At 39.5% G+C, this 20018-nt stretch overlaps 1 protein-coding gene and 1 long non-coding RNA gene across 2 annotated transcripts in view; one reads left to right on the plus strand and one right to left on the minus strand.

The window, feature by feature from the left end:
- Positions 1-128: 128 nt before the first annotated feature.
- The window catches only part of LOC134210332 (zinc finger protein 62 homolog), a 37350-nt gene continuing 17460 nt past the window's right edge, over positions 129-20018 (minus strand). Inside the window, exons 11-16 of the mRNA XM_062686380.1 lie at positions 1844-2009; positions 1430-1785; positions 1183-1377; positions 746-1129; positions 395-601; positions 129-331 (exon numbers count right to left, since the gene is read on the minus strand). Of these exons, the coding sequence (XP_062542364.1) occupies positions 235-331; positions 395-601; positions 746-1129; positions 1183-1377; positions 1430-1785; positions 1844-2009 (1405 nt within the window). The 3' untranslated portion in view covers positions 129-234. The remainder of the gene's footprint in view (positions 332-394; positions 602-745; positions 1130-1182; positions 1378-1429; positions 1786-1843; positions 2010-20018) is intronic.
- LOC134213535 (uncharacterized) lies at positions 8091-8708 on the plus strand. Its single transcript, XR_009979474.1, has 3 exons — positions 8091-8159; positions 8223-8287; positions 8359-8708. It is a non-coding gene; the product is annotated as an uncharacterized LOC134213535 (long non-coding RNA).

The raw sequence follows: 20018 nt of genomic DNA on the forward strand, positions 1-20018 counted from the left end.
TCATCTTTCTGCTTCTTCTTCTTCATGCAACATCAAAGCGCAAAATGCGCTCGATATTTAAATTTTGAATGAGGTTGAATTTAACAAGCCAGCACAGTTTAAAACTAATTCAATTTGTAATAACAGAAGTTTGATTGAATGTTACTTTTATTTGTGCAGTTTCCAAATATGTGTATGACAGCTTTATTTCAAATTACAAAATATGTTTATACCTATGTGAATTATAAATATGAATTAATTTTCGTTTTTATCTGACTTTGGCGAAATAGTGCTTCTACTTTTGATGTCCTTTTCTCGATTATGCTTTCGCACATGTTTTGCCAAGCGACTTCTGAAATATTTTGAAATCAATAGATAAGGTATCAAAAGTTGTATTAATCATCAAATGTCTTACGCTTTTGAAAATCGAAAGCCACAGATGTGACACTCGTGTTTTTTTGGTCCATGCTGGTAACGTTTGTGATGAATTAGGTCCCTGTCACTTTTGTATGTCTTCTGGCAAAAATTGCATTTGAAAGCTCTTGCATTGCAAATTTCCGATTCCTTCGACTGCCGTTCACAGCGCGGTTCGTGTGTTCGCATATGGTGTTGCATGTGGTGCCTGATATAGCAATAGAAATAAGTAAGATATCAGAATTTACTGCCCATGAATTCATAACAGTCCCATGTTTGTTTGATTTCCTACCTACATGGGACTGTTATGAATTTATGGGCAGTTTAGCAGGCTGTCGAAAGTTCTACTAACTGGTAGGCAAAAGGTTTCCCACATATGGGGCACTCGTGTTCCTTTTTCCCATGTGTATACTTCTTATGGTGTTGTAACCTGCCTCGAAATATAAAGGATTTTTGACATATCTCACACTTAAATGGTTCAACGACGGTTTCATTTTTCATTGTAGATTGGCCATTTGTTAATGCACTTCGTGCTTCATGCTCCAAATCCAAACGAGTTTCAATTTTAGCTTCCTCAATTACAATCACATCATTCATGTCATCGGCGTTCTCGTTTTTGATGACGACACATCGCAACTCGGTCTGTGATTTATTTTTCGTTTCATCATACACATTTGCAGTTTGGTAATCATCTGAGTTATCTTTGTAACATTTTGTGTGTTGAAGCAATTGTTCCCTGGAATATTCTAATTTATTCATAATGGAATTGAGGATGCAGATATGTCTTACCTTCTTACAAAAGATTTTCCACAACGTTCACAAACATATTTCTTGGGGCCATGGACCCTCTTATGATTGATTAACTGCTTTTTCGTTTTAAATATTTTATGACACACTTTACATTGTATCGGTGATTCAGAGCTCGTCCCCTGATCATCAATAACTATACATTTGTAACTTTTTATGTGCCTGTTCAAAAATCCACTGAAATATTTCAATTGATTTATAATGGAATTGAGCATTTGTAATATTTTACCTTTTCTTGAACGATTTTCCACACCGTTCACAAGCATATTTCTTGGGAACATGAGCCCTATGATGTTTGATAACCTGTTTATTCGTATCAAATGTTTTATGAGACACTTCATATTGTATCGTTGAATCAGTTCGTTGTGGTTCTTCGTTCAGCAATTGAATCGTATATTTAGCGTCCGTCCCCGGTTCATCGATAACTACGGAGCTTAAATTCTCATTTTCAACTTCTTCGGCTCCAACCATGGTTTGCAGAATGTCTTGTACTTCTTGACAACGAGTTCGATATTGATGGAATTCGATCATTCGTATTCGACAAATAGAACAGATTAGATGGCTCAAGTGGTCATCGGTGGAAACCTATAAGGCAGCATACATTTATTTCGCAATGGATGATTTAGATTGTAATCATATTTACCACGATTGAAAGATAATCCGATAGCCATTGGTAGAGATTTTCTTCTTTGAATATATCATCAAGTAATTCCTCGCTCATACAAAGTCGGCATATTTGATATGACCCGTTAGAATTCGTAGGTTCTGTCTTGATTGATAACATTATCAATTTTTCTTTCAAATCAGTTTATCTCATCTACTCTAACTACTAAATTTTGCTAGTAATAGCGTCAATAGCGTAATAGCTAGGAGCTCGGACAGTTTTGAAACGTAAACAAGTTCGGTGGCTGTTCCATACAAAAATTGAAGATGCTTAATCATAATATTGACAGATTAGAACACCTGTATAGGTTCATTATTTGACATTTGAGCGGTGTCGAAATTCATTTTGAATGAACTCGATGTTGGAAAGAGTGTTCATTTTTTGTAAACAGCGCACCGCTCAAACGTCATTGTGTTTATTCGATGCACCTCCAATGCACCGAATGAACACAATGAGAGAGCCGAGAAGTGAATAGTGAGAATTGAGTAATAAGATAAACATGTGAGATGTGAGAAGGGAGAAGTAAGAACTGAGAAGTGAGAAACGAGTGGTGTGAGAAGCGAGAAGGAAAAAGTAAGATGTGCGAAGTGAAAAGTGAGAAGTGAGAAATTGGAAGGGAGAAATGAGAAGTAACAAAACGGTAGCAAGAAGTGAAATGTGAGATTTGGGAAGTGTGAAGTAAGGAATGATATGTGAGTAGTGAGAAGTAAACGGTGAGAAGTGGAAAGTGATTTTTGAAAAGTGAGAAGTGAGAAGTGAGATGTGAGAAATCAGAAGTGAGAAGTAATATGACAAGAAGGGAGAAGTGAGAAGGTAGAAATGAGAAATTAGAAGTGAGAAGTGAGAAGTGAGAAGTGAAAAATGAGAAGCACAAGGGACCTAAAATCCCTGGCAGCTGGTCAGTAGCTCAAAGCGGAAGTCGGGCGCATCTCGACCCGCAAAGAAAGCTAAGGACAGAGGCGAGGCCTTGTTGGTGAAAACTGATAAGCATAAGAACGCCGACGTCGATTCAAGCAACTGAAAAGCTTTCGTCGCTGGAACAGGACGCGCGAAGCATCAGACGGACCATGATTGGTGAAATGATCTTGGTGCTGAAACGTGGAGCGCAAGCTAGCGGGACGACTGGCCCAAGAGATCTTGGGTAACGGCGGACGAGAGATCTTGGGTTGGGGACGGAAGTGGCCGTCCAGTGCAAGCAACTGGACGAAGTTACAAACGCGGATGACGTCGTCTCTGCCGTCAGAGAGCAGTGCGGTACAAAGGTCGTTCATTTGGCACGCAGCTAGCGTACCCTAGGCCAAGGAGCGAGCGACGTTGAAATCAGCTAGTCAGTAAGCCCAATAAGCAACCTTCAGTAACCAGGTACAGTCGCGATTCGCTGGTTGGGCCACGACCTCGGCCCATAACTAACGAATTCGGTTTTTTAGTTGGGTCAACTGACAGCCATTTGAACACGTGTATTTCGACGTGAACATCACAAATGATGTCCAGTGACGCCCAATCCTGTTTTCGTGTTTACATTGAATTTTGACGTACGGTTGCTTTTTAGTTGGGCCATTGCCCAACCAGCGGAGGCCCAACTAAAAAGTGACCCAAGTATTAAGATCCCAACCAGCGAATCCCGACTGTACTATTGGTGCTTATAGTCGGGACTTATGTCATACGACTTTAAGGCCCCAGACCGTAGCAACCTGTGTTTTTTTTTTTTTTTTTTTTTTTTTTTTACAAGGGAGAATGCATTTACACACTAACCCAGTGCTCGCACCCCATTCACTCCATTTGAGTCTTACTTGGATGCTCTCCCGGACGCTCCGCTGCCATGCCTCGAGGTGTCAATAGCGGTAACTGCCTGGGCCTACAGATATTGCGCTACGACACTCTGCCTCAGATCAATCACACCACTGCCGAAGCAGACCATACGCTACCCTGCCGAAGCAGGGACACTCCCCATGCACCACATGTGCACAACTGTAGGTGTGTGGGTACAACCCACTGCTACCCTGCCGCCGAAGCAGCTTCTCCAAAGACCATTCGCTCCATGTGACCCTTTTTCGGGTGCTCACTCTAACACTCCACTGCAATGCCTCGAGGTGTCGATGGGATACCTCGACTCCTGCCTCAGCATGTGCAGTCCATACTCAGACTTCTGCTGCGCTTTGAGGTGACAATAGCGGCGGAGACACGCTATGACACTCCTGCCTCAGCACAACCAGATCACTCACTCCCTGCCGAAGCAGCTCACGCGCTACCCTACCGAAGTAGGTACACTCCACAACTTATTCTAACACTCCACTGCCATGCCTCGAGGTGTCGATAGCGGTATGTGGGGACTAATCAACGATACTACGCTACGACACTCTTACCTTAGCATGTGCAGTCCATACTCAGACTTCTGCTGCGCTTCGAGGTGGCCATAGCGGCGGCGACTCGCTATGACACTCCTGCCTCAGCACAAACAGACTCCCTGCCGAAGCAGCTCACGCACTACCCTACCGAAGTAGGGACACTCCTCATGCCAGTTGGCACTCCCTCCCTGGGCTTGTGCTTTTGAAGCGGCACACAGTCGCTTTGATAGAGTCCGCTTACGGGCACTTGTGGTTTTTTGGGAGGGATTTTAGCAGAGCCCACTGCTAAATCCCACCACGCCCTAGGCAGTTCTCCCTGACTCGCAGACAGCTGGGGAGGGGTCGTCAAGCCCTTGGACATCATGCTGTTCCTGCTGTCCCTGCTGCCCCCTGTGTAGTCATTGTGATTAGGAAGGGCACAAGGCGCAGGAATGCAATAAGTCACCAAAGTGACTATCTGCGCTAGCAAAAAACAAGCAAGTTTCCCACCCGTCAAATGTTACTCCGTTATACCTATACCAATTTCTAAAGCAGGAATTCCTGTACGTAGAATGTGAAGTCCTTGGAAAACACTCGTTCCTTTTCACCATTCCTAAAGTCCCCGGAGAAGTTAGCTCTTTTGCCGAAATTTACAAGCGGCGGAAGTGGAAATAGTTGCAAATACAATATGTGAGAATTATTCCGGCCCTTGCTGAATAAAAGCAGCACCAGCTGCCGGAATCTTTTGCAACAAATTTGGCCCGTTAGATGGTGCGAAGGAACGCTACCTCAATCATGCGCGACACTAGAGTTCATGATGAGTTGTTTCTGCTAATCCAAGAGACCACTTGAAGTGACCTCGAATTCATTTTGATTTGAACATTTTCACCTGTTTCATTTCAGTTAGTCAGTAAAAATGAAGTTTTCTTGTATGTTTTCTTACGTTTGACAGAAGTCTAATGTTTACGCTCGACAGTGCTGCCAAACTGTATCGTTTTATCAGTACTTTTATCAACCACAAAATGTGGCACATTGTGGCACACCGAGGAACAAATATTTAAATGAACACAATTTGAATTGTGCTCAGCGACCCACCCCTTGGCATGTAATCACGTTATGGGTGGACCTCCGTGTCCCATCGGAAAGGAAAACAAAAATAAGCCAAGCAAGCAATACAGTTGAATCTTAACCACTGTATATCTGTCCAGCAGCAGCCTTGGAGTCGAGGACCGATGTACCTCCCCTGTCCGACCCGTACAGCGTCCCTGACTCGGGTCGTTATTTATGTGACAATTTTCACGCGCATCACGGAATTTATTCCATTTACCGCAAGGAGTTATGAAATTATCCAATTGGGTCCAAAACTGCCGCTAACCGCAAGTCAGACTTATCTGTATATGGCGCCCATATACAGATAAGTCTGACTTGTGATTAGCGGCAGTAAAGCCCTACCTCGTTTATGGTTGCAAACGATAGTGCATCGCTCAAAAATACTTGAACCGATGTTATAAAAATTCTGGTAAAAGCCTGAATCAGTAAAACTAATATTTCTGTGGGAAAAACATATTAAGCTCTTTTAGTGGAATGTATTAAACCGTCTAAGACGAATTAAGTACTGTCCATTTAATTTTCGTTATCTTTGCAGATACGTATTTCGACCACAACTGTGTGGTCGTCTTCAGTGTCTTGTACTTGACTCGACTTGAAGAAAACAATCGCAACTTACACTATTTATACTACGCTAGGTAGCTAATACCGTCTTATTTGCCTACTTTATTTACCTATACAGTAAATTACTTTATTGTTTAGGTAGAAACTTGAAGAGCCAAGAGCTGCCATTTCACTGATCCTTATTCAACAGCGCTGGTTGTACCTGTCGGTGGATTTCCAAACTCTCAGCTACATCGAGTTTCCATGGGGAAGAGACAATTCTTAAGATTTTAATATTTGATGCCGTAATTGGGTGATTTTCCTTATACACATGCTCTGGTACCTTAAATCTAAATTCGTAATGTAATCCCTTATCGTTTTCTCTTTTCGCCTTACTCACTTCCGCCATATGTTCCTTGAACCTTATATCTAATGATCTTTTTGTTTGGCCTACATAGATTTTTTCACATTGGGAACAACTTATCTTATAAACGCCTGCCTTATTTTTTTAAATGAGAATCATCATTCATAAGGCAACATATTGAAATTCATACCGATTCATACAAATTCATACCGGCAAATTTTCATTAGGCGTTTGATTGAAAGTCATACTCCATTTTCCTCAGTGTCAAGTAAATCCACAATATTTTTCGCATATTTTCATATACCGTGGACCCCCGATAATTTGAACGGTACCTCATTCAAATTCACGGGGTACATTGTTAATTTGAACTTCTGGTTACTCCATTTGCATAAAAAACTGGTTTCTAGCTGCTCTCTTTGCTAGTTGAGAGACGTTGTTTATAGATAGAGACCTGCAAACAGTGAATCCGAAAGTACCAAACGAACCAAACGCGGTACCAAACGAGCAAAGTAAACAAACATTACCAATCGGTACTAAATGCAAGATAGGTATTGTAATCAACATGATAGAAATTATAAAAAAGTTCGAAAAGTTCAGTAAATGGAGATGTTTTTAGAGTTCTCATAGCAAATTTATGTATGGTATTTAATCATATTTATTGTTGAATATTGTAACAATTACGTTTTCTTATTTAATAGAGCCCAATGGAAATTCTATGATATAATTTCATTAGTTAAAAAACTATGGCACGAATGTTCGTTTTGGGTAAAATGCCTAATAGTGGACCCCCTAGTAGCGGAATTTTGCTCTTCCTGTCATAAGGAGTAGAAATTTTCAACATATTAATTGTGCTTGATATCGAACAACAAGCTTCCTCTTCTCGATACATACATAAAACACCCAAATACACGATGTTATTCGTCAAAATAAACATTTTAAAATCTAACTGAATCCGCCCTATAGTAGACCCCTTGGGGGTCCATAATAGGAAATTAGTTCCCTATAGTCGACACTTCATTTGATTTTCATGTCCCGTTTCTGGACGTTCTTCTTCCCTATTATGGACCCCTCAAAATATTCCTATAATGGACTCTCTCATGTTTATTTTTTATAGAACTGTAAAAAATCATCTAATTTTACTTGTCATAAGACGAGTTTGTACAGTCCCAAGGCAAGTCGAGTCAAGTACGAGACGCTGAAGACGGCCTTACTGTTGAGGTCGAAATACGCATCTGTCAAGGTACAATTAAGTGGTGGAATTAAATGGGACTGTACAAACTCGTCTTATGACAAGTGAGGAAATTTAACTAAAAAGCTCAAAATAATTTTCTTAATTTTACTTTACTTGAAATCAAATCATAGGACTGTAAGATAGGTTCTCCCAATGGAATTTCATAGGAAAATGTTGACATTGTGCTGTAATAATGCAAAAATGGCTGGAGTGTCCACTATTGGGCTTAGACCCCTTAAGTTAGTCTCCACACAACTGCACACCTTACGCCTTCGAAAATAGTTGCATCTGGCATACAAGCTAATCGAGTGAGTTCCCATTACCAGTTACACTCGCTAAACATGAGACCCAACCCAACCGCGCGTCATTTCGCTATGCAAAGTAGCTTGAATAGAGGGACAACGACCCGCAAATGCGCCATTCAAAATGCATTGACCTTCCTTCCTTCGACTTCGGACTCTACTTCCAAGATCGGAGAGGATTTGACTGGATGTTTGAAAGCCGTCAGAAAGAGATGTCGCGATGCCCGCTAAATCTTTTATATTCAATTGCGAGAATTAGCGTTCGTGATATTGTCTTCGGGTAATATCACGGCAACCGGGGATTATTTTACAGATTCGCAGTTAATCTGAGGCATTTTCCAACTCTAATCGATCACTTCGATTCGATCAGTGGAAGAGGCAAAAGTGGTCCGTATTTGTTTCGCGTCGTGGTGTAATTTAAAACGTTAGTTTGTGACATGGTAACTTTTTGTATGATGTGTTAACTTTTCCTCCTTTGTTCCCCTAGTTGATCGTCAATCTGTAATTTGTTCGATCTAAGTGTCGGCAGTGTGTGAACCTAGTATAAGAAAGGTAAAAGTGCAAATATTAGCAACCTAGATAGGTCCCCAACCAAAAAGTGCGTGTGCGTTTCTTTTGATTAGGTGCGAGGCAGCGAAGCCATTTGCCGTTACACCACCATCCCATTAGAGACCACTTTTGACCCCACTCGTCGGCGTCGAGGTAATCCCGGGGCACACGTGGCCGGAAGAGGGCCGCGTCACGTTTCTTTTACGCGCCCTAGACAGGCAGGCTCATCAAACCATCAGCGTTCAACCGACAGCAGCGAGAACTATTGTTCGACGAACGGACGCATGTGCCGCATTCAAGCGTAAGACCACGCGCCAGGTGAGAGAGTGGTACCAAACATCGTTCGACACGTAAAGCCGTCGACATCGGGCCGGAGTAGTGCGTGCGTAAGCAGCTCTGTGTGCTCAGCCGCCGACTCATCACCATCCACGTAAAACCTATGGTCGTGAGTATTTGCATGCATTTTTTGTAATGTAAACGTCCATGCGCATGAGGCAATAAATTTCATGTACATAATTGCCTCCGTTAAGTAAGGCTGATGACATACTGGAAGAGAAGAGAAGCGAAGCGAAGAGGCTGGAGTTAAGCAAAGCGAAGTGATCAGGCGATCAAAGCGGGCCATGACATACTGAAAGCGTTTTTCAGAGTGTTGATCTCGCAACAAACACAAGGGTAAAAACATGGATTTCGTCAGATGGAGAATATTTTGCTTCTCCAAGCACATTTAGCACAAACAAGAAGAGTGTTGGGGAGATTTATAGAATGTCGCAATTGAAAACCGTTTTTATGATGTGTGCGATAGATTATCATCACATACAAACAGAGGTAGGGTGAAGCTATGGTAAAACTTTTTGGGCAATGTTTTATTCCTATTTTACGTTTGCTCCTATAGAAGATCCATTAATTACTTAACGGGAAATTTTCAACCCCCCCCCTCACCCCTACGTCACACTTTTTGTATGAAACATCTGAAAATTTTGTTTGGATCGTCACACTTCGCCGACAACACCCCTCCCCCTTCAAGCGTTACGTAATTTATGGATGTTCCTCTTACGACATTTCTATACACTGAAGTTGGGTAAAATGCCCAATAGTGGACCCCCTAGTAGTGGAATTTAGCTCTTCCTGTCATACGGAGTAGAAATTTTCAACATATCAATTCTGCTTGATATCTAATAACAAGTTCTGCATCCCCTCTTCACGATACGTACATAAAACACTCAAATACACGACGTTATTAGTTTAAATTAACATTTTAAAGTCTGACTGAATTCGCCCTATAGTAGACTTCCTGGGGGTCCATAATAGGAAATTGCTTCCCTATAGTCGACACTTCATTTGATTTTCATGTTTCGTTTCGGGACGTTCTTCTTCCCTATTATGGACCCCCCAAAATATTCCTATAATGGACACTTTCGTGTTTATTTTCAAAAGAATTGTAAAAAATCATCCAATTTTGCTTTCCATAGCATTTCCAATGCATGTAATCAAATCATAGGACTGTAAAGTAGGTTCTCCCGATGGAATTTCATAGCAAAATATATACATTGTGCTGTAATAATGCAAAAATAGCTGGAGGGTCCACTATTGGGCACTTTACCCTACCTCATAAAAACAACTTCCACAAAAATCGTTTTGTCTCGGCTCCCAACCTTTTTGAAAAACGGCGTAAACAAACGCAAATCCAAAAAATCCGCAGAAAAAAGGGAAACCATCTCCCACCAATAATGGCCGGAAAAAAATTGGGACAACAATTTCCTTATCTATCGGATTGTTCCCGAAGTTTTAATATGCGGACATAAGCAAAAAATGCGCAAACCCGATTTTCGTTGAAGTTGTTCTGGTAGAGCACGTTCTGGTAGTGGCACGTACGTGATTTAGAGTCTTGCGGCGTCGATACGCTCACGCTAAGTACGACGATTTTGAGACAACCAGTCACTTCCCTCCCCGATTTCGGGAAACATTAACCCTATCCTCTGGATAGTCTCAGGCCGGGCAAATCTTAAACTGGTGGGTGGTCTCCTTCACGGAGTGGCGCTTAAGCCACCCATTTAACCGGGGAACGTGACGGGTTGGCGGGTTATAATATAAGGAAACTAGCTTTATGTACCCGGCCTTGCTCGGAATTGCCAGATTGGTTCGCAATTTGATCTCACAATAGGAAAATGTTAAAACCAATTGATATCAACAGGGTAATTGTGTTTACCTATTGATACTTCATCATTTTATTAAAAGAAAACCTAAGAAGGAATCAAACCCACAATTGCCTTATTCCGGGCAAACGCCTATTTCTAAAAAAAGGAAAAACATCCACCGATGCCTTATTCCGGGCAAACGCATATTTTAAAAGAAGGGATCAAACCCACCATTACCTTATTCCGAGCGAATGCCTACCTTTAAAAAAGCAATCACATCCATCATCCAGAAGGAAGCACATTATTCATTGCTTTTCACTGGGCAAACTATGATTCCGATGAAGGGTAACAATTGACCTTTCTCGTCGAAAATTGAATATCGTTTTATTGTCTTAGTCGATTCTTTGGCTAATTTGCGGTCAACTATCCCAAAAAACTCATATTTTTTGAAGCCTTCAACTATTTTAAAATCGAAAACAAAAACCAAAAAAGTGCTGCACGTGTAAACCGGCCTGAAAAATTCACCCGATATTCGTTCAGAATCGTGCCAATCTCAAAAAACAGTCTAATATGGTCTTCTTCAGACGGAGAATATGAGTTCCAAATTTGGTGGACATCGGTAAATGGGTTGAGAAGTTATGGTACGTTTAGAGAAGGCAAGTGAATTGAGCAAGTCGCTTGAATCGAACGCGAACTGAAAGTGTAAACACCTTAATTCAATTCACTTGAACGAAAAGAAAGTTGAACATGTTTAACTTTTGGCAAGTCAATTGAATTCAACTGAGTTGTTCAATTCACTTGCCCTGTCAAAACGTAGCTTTATACTGAATTGATCGATAACTAAACAATACCTCTCTCTCACACCCTCCCCCTTTTAAAACGACCTAACCACATCCACTAAAATTGATTCCTTAGGACAGATAATATGTGATACAAATTTGGTTCACATCCTCCCCCTTTTCCAAAGAGCATCCCTAACCCCCCCATTGTCGTCTCCTTAAGATTAAGAATGTGTGTTCCAAATTTGTTTGAATTCGGCCAAGGCCAAGTATGGGTTCCCTGCATCTTCACTAGTAGATGTTGAACTAACATTCCTTCCCATCCTTTCGTGATTGTAAAGACGTGACCAGGCAGTGTTGTCCTACACTCAGGGCAAAAAAATCTGGTCTTTGATTTACTCCATCTCACACTCACAGTGGGCGCAGCAAGCCAAAAACGTGCGTTTTTTTATTTGCGTGCAAACGGTTGATGTTAGGGTGATACAAAAATTTTTCAAAAATTTGAGCCGCTACAAAAGTGATAGAACTTGAAAATACGAACAAATTCGTAGAATATACCAACTCTCTATCTTTTAACGGTAGCGAGTTATGATGAAATTTCAAAAAATCGTATCTAAAACCAGTTTTTTCAAGAAAAATTTTTTTCTTATTGTTTTTCGACATGGACATGGACATGCTCTAAGTGAACAAGTTTATCAAATCACACGTTTTTCTAAAAAAAAATGTTGATATTTCGGAGGTACATTAGAGAAGTTATTCGACTTTTTCATATTATATAATAAAACTAAACGTTCGCTAATTGGCTTTTTTCTAGTTGGGGCGCTTTTTAGTTGGGGGTTCGCTAATTGGGGCGAAACCCAATTAACCCAATGACGGTTCGTTTCCGTAATTGGCGGGATCGATATTTTCTGGCGCGTAAATTTTTCCTTTGTTCAATGCAAAAAGTAAACAACATTGACGCTTGTCTAGGGTTTTAGTATCGGGAGTACCGGTACCGGAATTCCCGGGAATACCGACCAATTTTAGGTACTGAAATACCGGTACTGGCTTAATGAAAGTACCGGTATTTTCGGTACTAAGGAAAAAGTTTTGGTTAAAACTTCCGATGGTTAAAACCACATTATTTGAATGCAGCAGCTAGTAAGAAAGATATAATTTTTTTTTCTAAAATTTCAAACACCTGACAATAGAGGTAATAAACTATAGAGGACGATTGTCGCTGCGGTTCCTTTTGTTATCGTCCCCAAACATGTTGGCTACCTATCTGTCAAAACGTACTCATTATTCCTTCGTTGACATTTAGTGCCCTATCCTTGCCAGCAAAAGATGTTTCGCCAGTGACGACAGCGACAATCAGTTAGGACAAACGTCAGGCGTCCGATGACGTACCTCAAGACAATCAAACCGCAACGACATCGTCACCCGAATAAAAAAGTCCAATAGAATTAAAATAGAAATTATTACAATACGATAAATTTAATTGTAATTACAATAAAATCTATTGTTGCTCACAATAGAATAACAATAAGGAATATTGTTTTCCACCATAAATTCTATTGTAAATGGCAGTTTTACAATAGAAAATAGGGGTTGTTAGTTACCGTAACAATAAAAAAATCGTTTTTTTCTCGAACAAATTTTTGCAATTACAATAGAATTTATTGTAATTCTATTGTCAACATTTTTCTGTCAATAGATTTTATTGTACGTTTATTGGAACAACAATAAGGCAATTTAATTGGTACAATAGAAGAACAATAGAATTTAATGTTCATCAATAAAATGAATTGTAATTTTATGATATCTTAATGTAATTCTATTGTACTTTCTATTCGGGCACATCCAAAAAAAAAATCGTCACACTTCATCAGTATTTTTCCAAATCGTCCCCGCTTGAGGCAAGAGTGTTCCTGTAAGTTCGATTACTGCACCAGGATGATTTCAATGATTTTCGAAAAAAACCCAGATTAATCCACCTAGCGGTGATGATGCCTTTCTCGCTCGTTCAAAATGGTTGATAAACATATATGAAAAGTCTAAAATAACAATTGGTGAATAAGACTTATTTTTCACATTTGTTTATACCAGATGAACCGGCCTAGGGTCGAAAATCTCGTAAATAAAGATAGATTGAATTGAAAATTCACATTTGTTTATACACATTGTAATAATTGCTGCCGAATGCAATTTGTTGCAAGCAAATCGGATGAGGTTAAGTGCCCGGAAAATGTGATGAGGTTGTGCAATTGCACAAATCGAGTTTCAGACATAGTATAAAAATTTGTATTTTGGCCATAACTTTTGAGCCCATTGTTCGGCCTGATTTTTAATGTGAAACAATGGGACAGGATTCCCCGTTTAAATAATCGGTTCAGGATAAGATTTCGAAAAATGAGTTAGATTTTTTTTTGCACACACACGCACACACATGCACATACACACGCTTTTTCTGAAAATTCCGTTTTGAAGCCAGAATCCAGCTGAAATTGTTGTTTTGAATAATATGATTCTTCATATAGATAAAAATTCAGTTGACCATCCCCGTCAAAAATTGTATTTCGTTTCATTGTTTCAGTCGATTCTTTGGCTTATTTAAGGTCAACTTTCCCAAAGAAAATATGGGTTCTTTGAAGCCTCTAACTATTAAATCGAAAACAAAAACCGAAAACGTGTGCACGTGTTAACCGACCTGAAAAAAATCACTCGATGTTCGTTCAAAATCGGGCCAATCTTAGAAAAACGGCACTTTTTCGATTTTTGTTTTAAATTTAAAAAATACTTAAGCGAATCAAATTTTTTGACGGGAAAGGTCAATTTTTGCTAATGAGTAGTTCCGTTTTTGTCATTATCATTCAAGCACTTTTCAACAAGATTTATGAATTTGATCTGATTTAAAAAAATCTGATCAGAATTCTTCTGGGGTTGCTTTTCTTTATATGGAAAGCATTTCGCAGTAATTATGAATGTATGGTTAAAATTGATTATTTTGATTTCTAAACTGAACCAAAACTATTTATCAGATCACTCTACAGGTAAACTATCCAAGTACAAAATCTGATAGATTACGCGTGACAGAGCTAGTGTTACCAAAATCAGAATTTTTGAGCTCATATTGTGCAATAATTTACATCGTAATGATTACATACCTGATATACTATCAGAAAATCGAAAATCGTTGCTTGCCTTCGTGTAATTTGTTATGGATTGTGGCAAGGATGTTTTCGATCATTAGTATTGTGCCTTGCAACAAAATGACAACTTTCGTGATCATTTTCCAAGGCTCTCAAAGATGTGAAAAATGTCTCCGCAGTACAAATAGCACGTGCTATCCAAGCATTCACCGCCGGAAAGTACCACGTGGCGGCCAAATTAAAAAAATATCGAATTGGCTTTTTTTTCTGGAGGTATGTTGTTCTTAGGCGACTATCTGGCGCGTATTTTTCGTTGCGACCAAAAATGAGCGGAGGAGTAGATTTTTTTATGAGCGGTTTTATATAGGTTCGATAATTTAGTAGTTTGTCAATAACTCATTCCAGAGGTTAAATTTCAAACGTGATATGTGGAGGACTTCTAGAGCGAAGGTTTTTACAACTCTGCCTAATTGTTGTTTCTATTGCACTAATAACAGAGTTATAGCGCTAGTTGCAGTAACTTATTATACAGACTGATCGAAATTTTGTTATCATTTAGTATTAGTAACTAGTGCTTTAACTCTATTATTAGTTGAATCAAACCAACAAACTATTAGGCAGAGCTGTAGAAAAAATATTCGCACTAGAACTCCGCTGTAACACGTTTTGACATTTAACCTCTGGAATGAGTCATTGTAGTTTGTCAATGATCGAACTAAGACTATTAAATGATCTAAAACATACTTGGATTATAGAAAAGTTTGGATACTTTTTCTACTGACTTCCTAAAATAGAATGTTTTCTCCGAATCCTTCCAAAACTCAGTTTCTCCTACATAATCCGAGTGCTTTTCAACGAAATTAATATCCTATGGAAAGAACCACGCGAATAAGGTTGATATAGCCATTTAAATGCGAGTGTTCGGAATATGAGTCATTTTCGCGACTTGAGTCAAAACGCTTTATATTTTTCAACACCCGATTAAATCCCACCGAACCAAACCACAGCACCTGGTGCGTTACCGCATGTATGCACAAGCAGCCAATGTCTTGATGCAGTGAAATAGTTATTTATTGCAAATCGCGTAGCTTCTTGTTCTTCGAACACTGCCCTCTCAAGAAACAAAGATAGCTCAGGAGTAACGTGATAGGCTCTCAATCAGAGGATTTATGATCGGTCCTCGTGTTAGCCGTCTTATTTTTTTCAAAACTCATATTTTCTAGGAGTGTGGTATAATATTACGCATTGCAAGAAAAGTTTTGAATACTAGAAAATTCAAACAAAATTTTTGTCTTTAACAAATAATCAATGGAACCTAATGCTGTGTATTGTTTATATTTATATTCGAGTCATTTCTATAATTGAATCCATCTGATTATTTGGGATATTTGAAAGAATTCAGGTCTGAACTTAAGATGATGAAGGAGGTAGGAAATGAAACATAAATGCATAAATTGAGAATCGATATGTACTCAACAGTTTTCTTTAATGATTGTTAGCAGGAACAAAATAGCTTTTGATTTACCTTGGTAGTAATCAAACTTGCCCACCGAGTTTCAATAGAGAGTAAACATAAGTGGAAAATTATATTCGATTGCTTCAATGCACAAAGAAAAGATGCCTTACTGAATAGAAAAGACAAAATTTTCAATCAAATTAGAAGCTTGCGAGTTTATGGGGCAGCAGACGCTATATCCAAGGAATTAAGACCGGGGATTTCCCTCTGCGCGTTATTTCCGCGCAGACATCCAAATTTTTCTTTTTTTCCGTAATACTCATGAACCAGTTTCCCCAAATCTCATTTGCTCGGATCAACATTCAACCCAGCTGAGCTAAAAATAGAACATTGCCGCACGCAATGCGATGTGTGTTGGTGATGCTTCATACGGCAATATTCATCCGACGTCAAGAGACTGAAGCGACTGCGCATGCGTCCCGCGTCTTCCCGCACACCAGCTGCGCTCCCATATGCTGATTGAACGCCACAAAGAATGATGCATGCATATGCGTAAAAATAGAACAGAAGCACGGCTTGCCGCTGATGCTACGATGGTTAAGCCGACCTATCCACAGTGGCGGAAACCCAGACAAGCCCAAAACAAATCGTTCTTTCGTGAAGCTGATATTATTTCAAATTTGCACATTTAGTCAATGATAATTCCTCAATTTGTTTATTGTAGTTAGTAAATTTAATTTTTGGTGACTTGGTTCAAGTTGATGGTGTAAAGTATCTCCTAAACATATATGTATGGGAAAATTAAATTTGACTGAATTTTGTATCGGGAAAGATTCGGAAAGAACTGATATGATGCATTGAAATATATATTTTGTCACTTAACAGTGGTTAGTTTGGCGAATTGCGCCTTGCTGCACCAAAGCGGGAAATTTACTGTTTCAAGATTAGAATTAAGGGAATTAAGACGCTGCTGTGATCCTAAGTCATGGGCTTCCGGGAGTCTATGGATAGCATAGCATATGTCGGATAACTATTTAAATTTCAAAATGAATTCAGCGTTACAAAATTACTGTTGCTAAATTTTAAGCGCAATCGTAGGTTTAGTCGAGCATTTGTATGGGGGACCACCACTGCGCGACGGCACATTGCCATTCCTTCTTTTGGGCGCATTCGAATGGGAGAGCGTTGAACGTGTTAAACAAAGCACGATGCTTTTTGAAATTGCTATATGAGGACTGAGGAGTATTTACAGTATATAGGGTATTTGTGCTTTTCTTAGCGCTTGATAGCAATAAGACATGAGAAAAGTTATGTCTAACGTTTAGCAGAGAAGAGGATTTTTAATTATTGACGGGTATCCTATCGTAAAAAGCTCACCCCAAATTACAATTTGGTAATTTGCATAGGGCACGCGTAACCTGAGGGGTTCTTATTGATACTTCCCATTATTATACACATATGTGTCTACTAGTTTGGATGTAATTATGCAATTATACCAATACAATTTTGCATTAACATCCTCAAATCAATAGTGAATCTACTTTTATCTCAATTAAAGAAACAGCGTATCCAAGCGATTTCAATAGTTCATCTATTAGAGCATCATTACTGGGCGCGAGTGTTTTGATCATCCTCGCAGCGCTGTCATTTTAGTTTAGTCACTCTTTTTCGCACTGGTCACTATTTTCGGTTGGTGGTTTGGTGGCTGCATTCCGTACAGGTGACATTTAATAGTTCATCAAATAGCAGCGCTGTTATCGCGCTACCAAATTTGATCACCTGTCCGCAGTAGCGATCGGAAAAGTGTCAAGTAATGATACTGCGCTGCCAAACGGCTTATACTCACCACCGGCAATCTTGCTCTAAGTTAATGTATTGAAACTGTATATTTTAATAACCAACGGTAAAAGCTAATATTTTCTTTTCTCGATCCATTAATACTTCCAGAATAGGAATCGGTACCCTAGCAGGATAAACTCTGATGCTTATAGAGGTAATGAATATATGCCCAATTCGATGATTTATATTTGTATGTATCTTGTCACATGCTATGTGTATCGGTGGTGCTGTGGTGTAGTAGCCGCTTCCCGATCACGAGTTCGAATCCAGATTGGAGCATTTTGCTTTTTTTTTGCACGTAAAAACAGTTTTTTGGCCATAACTCCGAAACGCAAAGTTCAATCGATCTAATTTTAAATAGGAACCAATGGGACTGCATTCCGCGTCGAATGCAACTTGTTGCGAGCAAATCGGATAATGATAAATGCCCAAAAACGTGTCTCACATTTTTGTACACATACACACACACACACACATACATACACACATACAGTCATCACCTCAATTCGTCGAGCTGAGTCGATTGGTATATAACACTATGGGTCTCCGAGCCTTCTATAAAAAGTTCGGTTTTGGAGCAGTTCTATAGCCTTTCCGTATACTTAGTATACGAGAAAGGCAAAAAATCTTCCAGTACCGGTATTTTCCTGGTACTCCCGGTACTGAGGGGTTCAGTACCGTAGTACCGGGACTCGCCAAAAAGGGTCGGTACTAAATACCCTACTGTAAACAAGCTCTGTGAACTGTCAACCTACGTCATCATGCACTGGACTATACACTTGAGTGTATTTTCAGCGCACGCGCTACTGTGGATCTGGTGTGCATTTTTTTGACAGTTTGACATGACATTTAGAAGATTCAAATATTCCTCTATTAGTTGAACTAATTACTAATACTATAAAATCGGTTAGATGAAGTAAAATCATAGAGCAGAATTTTTTGCACTGAGTGTAAGACAACACTGTGGCCAGGTATACAACTGCTTCTGTATAGGAAAAGGTATTAATCCCAAGTACCAATTAGTGACAATATGCAGAATATTGCTCAATTGAGCATTGTATAGCCACCCACGATTTGTACAATCACTTATGCTATGCTGAATAATTCAAATGTTTCCGATAGCAAAACGATCTATTCTGAATACACATTAAAAGCAGAACCAAATGGTGAACCAATCCAATGTGAAATTTGCCGCAAAAATTTCAAATCAAAGGATCGTCTCATCAATCATAAGCAAATTTAAGGGATTGAATATCATAATTGCAAACCATGCGAAATATCGTTTCATTCATTGTTAGAGAATACGTTGTTCGTTATGTGGTGCATTTGAATAATTTACATAAAAATCATTATAGTGAAAATCTCGAACGGCATTTGAGGGATCATGTAGAGGAGTTATCCAGCTTTCCACGCTCGGTAATGGCGGCTAGTCGGTGTGTAAAAATCAATCAGTCACTGTACTTTTTGACACTAGCTGGAGGAAAACTCACTGGCGAAAAGGCCTTTTTTCCCTTCCCCTCACCCAGGAACGCCAGTGAGCTTTCCTCCAGCTAGTGTCAAACAGTACAGAGACCGATTGATTTTTACTCAGCAGCAAGCCGCCATTACCGAGCGTGGAAAGCTGGATATGTCCAGCCAACATCCATCGTCCTCTGCAGGTCAGAAGGCTACTGATGAGATCAAATTTCCAACACCAGGCACATAGCCGAACTCTCGCAATCAATTTTTCAAACCAACTCATTCACACGTAGGGGAGAACGGTCCAAAATGCACCCCTTAAGCTTTTTCGATATTTTCGCCCATATAAACAAAAATACCCAACCATTTCAACGTATAGATGCAACATTTACAAACCCAGCTACATTTCGCAATGATCTCCTATTCAAAACAATAAGGTTTTCATGACTTTCTAACGCATTTAAAAAATGTTTTAAAAATAGGCCTGGGGCAAAACGCCCGAATGGCGGTCTAAAATGACTCAATTGCATGTAAAATGATGGTGAACGCATGGTTGTTTGTTATTTCTTTATGGATTGAACTACAATCTTACGGATGTGGTGGAAGAATAGCAAATCGTTTGAGTGAATATGAAGGGATTTTGCTAAATTTTTCCAATGGAGCTCAATGATGGATAACTAATTATGAATTGTAATGGTAATATTCGTTCATAAATGTACTACAACAGATTATATGGGGGTTATGAGTGAGGCCATTTTGCCCCAGGGCTGCATTTTGGACTGTTCTCCCCTATATTGTTCTGTGCAATGCCAACCGAGTAGGATGAGTATTTAGTTGTGTCTGGCATTCACATACAGCTTCATCAACAATTGCGCTCGATATTTAATTAAATGAGGTTGAATTTTGACAAGCCAGCCCAGTTTGAAACTAATTCAA

This window comes from Armigeres subalbatus, chromosome 2, assembly GCF_024139115.2.
Source record: "Armigeres subalbatus isolate Guangzhou_Male chromosome 2, GZ_Asu_2, whole genome shotgun sequence".
In the NCBI taxonomy this organism is placed as follows: Eukaryota; Metazoa; Arthropoda; class Insecta; order Diptera; family Culicidae; genus Armigeres; species Armigeres subalbatus.